The 7,377-nt window shown below is 36.4% G+C and overlaps 1 protein-coding gene across 1 annotated transcript in view; it reads left to right on the top strand.

The window, feature by feature from the left end:
- PJA2 (praja ring finger ubiquitin ligase 2) overlaps window positions 1-4,007 on the top strand; it is a 76,755-nt gene extending 72,748 nt beyond the window's left edge. Inside the window, exon 10 of the mRNA XM_070569582.1 lies at window positions 782-4,007. Coding sequence (XP_070425683.1) covers window positions 782-907 — 126 coding nt within the window. The 3' untranslated portion in view covers window positions 908-4,007. The remainder of the gene's footprint in view (window positions 1-781) is intronic.
- The last annotated feature ends 3,370 nt before the right edge of the window (window positions 4,008-7,377 follow it).

The following is a 7,377-nucleotide window of genomic DNA, read 5'->3' on the forward strand; positions in this document are numbered from 1 at the left end:
GTGTGATTTCTTCACCCTGCTCTCTGTCAGAGAGAGCTCTTCAGCAAGAAGACCAGATTTGTGAGGGGCTAATCTGTCACAGATGACACATCTCTGTAATCTTCCCTTGGCCCTAAAATGTTGTGCTCCCATTATAACTTCTTTCCCTGTCCCACCTTCCCTCCCAGGTCTATGGTTGATTTGTTTTATCATTTGGAAGGCACCTAACCTTCCATATCTTTTTGAAAAGTACTTATATGCCTTATAAAGAAGGGCTGAGGTCCATCTGCTTTGACATATCTGTGCTACTCTAAAGCGAGGTTTTAGTATATGCGACAGAGGTCCTAGGGGGATGATTTGGTATAATAAATATTTGCATTAATTAGGTCTATGGTTTACTCTAATATATGCATCATAGATTAAATAGTAATAATTCAGTTCAGGTGGGGACATGCCCTGTGAGGCCTTGCTCACCCTCTACTGTGGCACCAATGCTGAGTAGAGAGTGTAGCAGACTCTCAGTTAATACTCACTAAATGAAAGGTGAGTGACCTAAACGATACAAACATGATTAAGAAACACTGTTTACCCTCAAAGAAATTAGAGTCTGATTAGGATGAAGAGGAAATAGCATCAGAATTTTGCTTCTCTGTATTGTGTGAATTTGGAGTTTACTTAGTCTTTGTTTTTAAGTTATTTGATTTGTTTCTAGGGTAATGATACTGTTTTTTCTTCATTAAGATACTTGTGTGGCAGTTAAAACCTTTCCATTGGCTGTGAACTTGTTTTTTTCTCCCTCCAGTCGGGAACATGCCCTGTGTGCCGCCGTCATTTTCCGCCTGCGGTTATTGAAGCTTCTGCAGCTGCTTCCTCCGAGCCTGATCACGATGCCCCACCCTCAAATGACAGTACCACAGAAGCCCCCTAAACTTCAACACTTGAATAAGATCAGTCTATCAATCTGCAAATTCCTTCTGAAACTGATGTGCAAATAATTATATATAAATATATTAAAAATGCTATATATAGTCTATGCCATAGTTTAGAAAGAGAATATTAACCTTTCTAAACTAAATTTAGGTTTGCAGAAAGTACTAAACATTTTCAAGCTGAATGTTGAAGCAGTGCATCCATTTTCTTTAGTTGAATACGTTGATATTAATTGTAAAGTCAAGCTTATCACTTAACTCTCTCCAGAAGAAATAATCATCTATGTGGCACACATTATTGGTTTTGTCTGAAGTACTGCCACTAAGTGATTATAATTAAGCTCTCCTATTTGCATCAAATGTAAAGACTATGATCACAACAGTAGTAAAATTTGGTTTCATTGGAAATAAAAAGAATTCTAAAGCATACTTTTTCACTGGTCCCTTTGCTTTTGCTACATCAAAACCGCTTAGTTCATAATACTGAGTGGTTTTTTAGGAAGGTGTTTACTCTTCCATCTTTGTTTAAAATTAGGATTTTTAGAATGCCAAAACAAAAGCTAAAATTCTGGCTAGAGCATCACAAAACTTTTAAATCTTAAATGTAATCTAAAATGGTTGAGTAGTAAAATAATTTTTTTAATGGTGGATGTGCTTAAAGTATGGTTAGTAAAGCGTATGAATGCTCTGCTATGGCTAGTCTGGCAGTAAGGTTAGTAAAGCATATGAACAACTAGTGTGCTCAGTGCTTGGTACAAGGAGATGAATTAGATGGCCTTATGAAATCCTTTCTACTTGCTTAAAATTATACTTGACGGTCCAAAACACTCATGGCACATTTGTTTAATAAATATTTCGTATAGTTAGTTTAAGGTAATTTTGGTTCTGAAATATTTTGGAAAGTCCAAAAACATTCATAAAGTGTTTAAACAGTTGTTATTTGTATCCCACAGGAAAATCTGAATCCTTAAAAAACTAGAAGGTTAAATAGTACTACCCTGTATAAAGCTTAAAAATGATGGGGTATGGGTCAGATTTGGTCATACCTTTTTACGTCATATCTAAACCTTACTGTGTTATAATTTATTCCTTTAAAGTATTCCTGAACAAGGATTATTAATCTTACATTATCAGCATTTGTTTCTTTACACTAATTTATTTTGGTAAAATTATTTACCTGGACTAAAACAAAAGTAGATAGTTTCAAATTAAGCCAATGGTGAAAAGGCAGTAGATTATATGATTGCCTAGTGACTGTGCGAACAGAACTGAACGTTTAACATGTTTCCTTTGTTTTCCTCTCTGTAAAAGAGAAAAGAAGATCCTGAGCTCAGATTTACCCTCAAAAAGAGCTGTTCACAAGCTTCTACAAAAGTGAGGAAATCAGCTTTCCTTATTCTTTTTATGGGAATTTGACCCACAGGGTCATCTTTGTAATTATATAACCCCAAACTAAGATTGTATAGCTTTCCACTTTAGGTGATCACACCCAATAGGCAAGTATGTACAAACATGGATGTCATATTTAACTTACAGATTTGATGTCAACACCAGAGAATGCTGGGTGTTAGAATACCTTATTTGAGCAAGTAAAATAGTAAAGCACATAGTGAGTGTACATCCATGCAAGTAGTACATTGATAATTTAGGTTGGACATGTAAAAGGAATATTTATATGGCTTCCCAAATGCAAAATTCCATTTTATTTGTGTAATTTCTCTATTTATATTCCATCCCTTTTCTCCATTCTTAAAAATAAATGAATTTTCACTCTTGGCACATTTGAGGCTTAAATATAAGGAACATAACACTTGCATTCTAATTTTTGCATATATTGTAAATGTGTCTGGTATTTACAGCAAAATACTGTGTATCCTTTTATGGGTAAAACAAAACTGAACATTGCATGCATGTAATGTGGTGACTTTGTAATTTAGGGATTCTTTGGGGCTTCTGTGACTTTGGAAATGCTTATATTCAGGCCTTAATGTTGCATTAGCTAGCATGTTTTTCTTCTGATGTATATAGTCACTGTTATATAAACTAATCTTGGCTTGTTTTCTACTCTGTGATCTTTCCATGCCATATTTCGTTGATGATCAGTTAGTGTCAAGGAGTCAGATCAGATTAAAATTAATTCTGTGTATATTGTGGAAATTTGTGGTTAGTGTGATTTTTTAAATTTTGTTTTGTTTCTGGAAATTTGTGGCTAATGTGATTTTTTTGTTGTTGTTATTTGTTTCCTTTAAGTAATATTGATCAGTTGTGACACTTACTGGTTAAATTGACATTGCTACAGATTTCTCTGTAATAAGCCACACGTTCTATTTAGGCAGTATTAAGGGACCTTGGTTTTCTTCTCCTAGATAGCAGCTGTCCCAAAGAAAATATTTCTTTTTGCCTGTTAAGGCTTAGCTATTATCTGCCAGTTGTTAAGAGGTTTTGGTTCCAAACTCAGCCAGCAGTGTTGAGAGCTGAACTTAAGATAGCTGTTGTACTTTTGCTTTCCATCTGTTTCTGTCCTTCATTCTTGGCTCCCTGCTCTCTATAAACAGCTGCTATGAAAGAGAAAAGTTGAGTAAGAGTTGTAAGATTTTTTTTTTAAAGAAAATTGAGATTTTAAGGTTTTCGTTGTAAGAAACTGAAGCTGATAAGTTTAGACGCCAAAATATTCTTTGATCACATCTTGGATCCTTTTGAAAAAGATCAGAATATATGAAGGTAAATTAGAAATAGGTATAAATGTTAATAAAAACGTTCTTTCTCTTATTTCTCTATTATATGTTAAGTGACTTAACCTAATAATTTTATTTTTTTTAGACATTTTCTTCTTTCTTGTAATATCAATGCTGATATTTAAAGGTAAATCCTTGTGGTTCTCTTTTGTGTTTCTTAATTGTTTATCTCTAAGCTTCTAATTCTTAAGATTATTTGTGATCTGGATTTATATATAAGCTGTTAAATATATATGAACTGTTAAAATGGAATGCAAGTTTTTCAAATGCCCAGGTCTAAATGTAATGATTGGTTTATTGTTCTACAACCCCAATCCATCATTTTCCGTGTAAATCATAAACAATAAACAGGATATACTCAGTGGTCATTTCTAATATTTAATTGTGCAGTCATATCACTTCTATAATATAACCCGTGGAGGATTTAGTGTTAATGGCAAAGAACACAGCTATTAAAGAAGTCTGGAATAGGCTCCTGAGTACATGATTTTATAGTCCTTGAACTGTGATCTAAGAAGGCTATAACAGAGAGCCCAGCTGTACAGCAGTGTTTGATGGACTTCCTTCTGGCAGGGGTCTGAAGGAGTAGTCCCTGCCCTCTCCCGCCTAACATTCTTAACAACCTTGTAGGTTCAGCAGAACCTGATTTCCACACTGACTCAGCACCGCAGAAACCCTCAGTTCCAGGAAGGAGGCCCATCTCTCTTCAGTGCTTCCTCCAAATCAGGCATGGGAGTCTTGAGTGTGCCTGTTTAAAAAGATTCCTCGTGGTTTCCAAAGGATTCAAAGACCTCACCCACTTCAGAAGGGTAAATTGAATGCTCTTAGATTATGACCACGTTAAGTTAACAGAAAACTAATCATTTTGTTTAGAAGCTTTAGAGTTTAGAATTCTGATTCTCTCTTAACAGTATAAATGTGCTAGAAAAATACAGTCTCAGAGCTAGAAACAGCAATGGTACACCTCTTCAGGGCCAAAATCCTTTTATAGTGATTTTGTCATGCGATTTTCATCCAGCTACTCCTCCTAGTGTTGGAGCCACTCAGTACCCAGAGAAGGGATGGATTTCATTGTTAGAAGAGTGTCACCCAATGTCCTATATATAGCACATGTGTGAACCTAGAGAGAAAGGTTCTTCTGCATGGCCACCTCTTCATATCTTCCCTCAGGTGTCACACTTTTCTCAGATCTTACATGATATCTATTCAAGACCAGCCCGGCATTGGCTCTTTCAGTCCCTCTCTTAAAATATGTTGGTGCTCAGAACTAAACACAATTCTTCTAAGGTCCGACTAGCGCAGAGTCCAGGGGCATAATTGCCAACTTGAAAGTGATTCTCATTGACTGTTCTGAGTGATGTATGTTGACATTATCATCATCACCATCGTTATTAGGCAAGTATATCACATTGTTCCTTGCTGAACTTGACAGGCATTGCTGGTAAGCCAAGTCTGCTCCTAATAATTACTTATACAGTTTCTTCTTAACCTAATTGAAGGACTGCATTCATCTTTACTGAATTTGACTTGTAAAGGTCCTTATGAATTCTGACTCTTCCTCTTAGCCTTGTGTCAGTTCCAATTTTGATGAAACATGCCTTTGGTATTTAGTGGCTTTGTCCAAGTTATTGATTAATATCGAATAGAACAGGATGAAATACAGACCCTCTTCAGAATGCCACTATAGACTGCCCTTCAGGTGACTTTGATCTATTAATCAGTACTTTGGGTACAATTGAAGCAACTGCCAGTCACTTACGTGCTCATGTTTCTTCATCTTTCCTAAAAGGACCTTGTAAGAAATGTCATGTTTGGGCCAAGAAGCAGATTGCGCTGTCTGTGGAAGTAGCCTAATCTGCTAGTATGTTAAATCCAGAAAGGAAATGAAGTTAGCTAGAAATGCCTCATTCTTAGTGAAGCCATACTACCTTCTCTTCCGACTGTTCACGTACTGTCTCCTTATTAATCTGCCCTGGAATTTGATCAATGTCAAGTTCATTTTTATAGTTTTCACAATCTGCCCTTTTTGGCCTTCAAAAATTGTGATATTTGAAGTAACATGACCTTGACAAGTCACTTAATAGCTCTGCTTCTGTTGTCTTTATAAAGTAATGACGCTAAATTATAGGTTCAGAACTACTGTTTTTGCGTGTATAAAGGTTTGAAGAAAATGCTCTTTGCTGATGTGCAGAGACCTGGGGAAATATGGTTGCTTTCCATCATTGTGTGGTTTTAGCACAACCTTTTAGCATCGAGGGACATTTCAGATGAAATCTTAAAAGCATCTTAATCACCTCTCAGGAGTTGAAAGAATTTGACAGGGGCAACTTTATTAAATCAAATAATAAAATGTATTAAATTTACTGAAAGTCTGCATGCCTAGATGTGGCCATTTATTCCATCCTGTGTTCTTAGTTTATAATCTGTATACAGTTTTTATATTGGAAATTGGAGCAAGTAGATCTTTTTAGAAAGATACTACCTCTTAGCCATTCGCTGTCAGTAAGAGAAACTGCAAGCTACTCTGGTTTCTTTCCTTTGATTATAATATAGCGTTTTGTCTTAAGAAGAATCATTGAAAAATATGCTTTTTTACATTTATAAGGAGTTCCCACTTAGGAAGTTCTAAATATTAGACATTGTGTTAGGCTCTCTGTTTTAGCTAATTTTCATAATGGATGTGCAGGATAGGTTGTATTGTCTCAACTTTACAAATAAAAAAATTGAGTCTGGTTCTTAAGCAAGAGCTTAAGTTTCTAGTTCATGCCACCTCCCTGGGTTGGAGCAACCTATTGATCAACATTAATATTTAAGTAAGTTGTTTGAGAAGTAGTCTGAGTTTTAAAAATGGGAAAAAAGGCAGTCTGTTCAAAATTCTGAAAACTATTTTGTTAGTTTTTTCTTGCCACATGGTTTTAGTAAATTGTTATGGATATTTTGCCCTAAATAATGTACTGTTGACTAAAGTTCTGATGTACTGCTTAGTGAAGTTTCTTAGTCACCATTAAGATCTGATAAGAACTTCTACCTTTGCCTGATAATTGGAATCCATAAATTACTCTGCAGAGACCCTCTCTGGCCTGAGAGGTGTGTGGCATTCTCTTTTCTTTCCAACTAATGAGAACTCACTAAAATGCAGACACCTGTCTAAAGCAACTTCCTTACCCTTTTCCATGGTCTCTGGATTTCTTCCTTAAGAAGCCGTGGACAGGGGCCGGCCCGGTGGCGCAGTGGTTAAGTTCGCACGTTCCCCTTCTCGGCGGCCCGGGGTTCGCCAGTTCGGATCCTGGGTGCAGACGTGGCACCACTTGGCAGTAAGCCATGCTATGGTAGGCATCCCGCATATAAAGTAGAGGAAGATGGGCATGGATGTTAGCTCAGGGCCAGTCTTCCTCAGCAAAAAGAGGAGGATTGGCAGTAATTAGCTCAGGGCTAATCTTCCTCCAAAAAAAAAAAAAAAAGCTGTGGACATTTGCCCTCGGAATTGAAATCACTCCAAAGAGTGGAGAACCTGCCCTCAAATTGTCTCATCATAGGAGTAGACATTTGATAGAGGCTTTCCTTTTGATTTCAGTCCTTAAATGCTATTTTAAATTCTTTCCAGGCATTTAAGCTATGCCCTAGTTCTATTTGTCTACATTTCTTGTTAAAAGAACCCAAGTGTTACAGACAACTGTTACTATAAGGGGCTTCGCTACATACCATCATGCTGACCGGCCTTTGGTTCAACAAAT

This window comes from Equus przewalskii, chromosome 13, assembly GCF_037783145.1.
Source record: "Equus przewalskii isolate Varuska chromosome 13, EquPr2, whole genome shotgun sequence".
NCBI classification, from domain to species: Eukaryota; Metazoa; Chordata; class Mammalia; order Perissodactyla; family Equidae; genus Equus; species Equus przewalskii.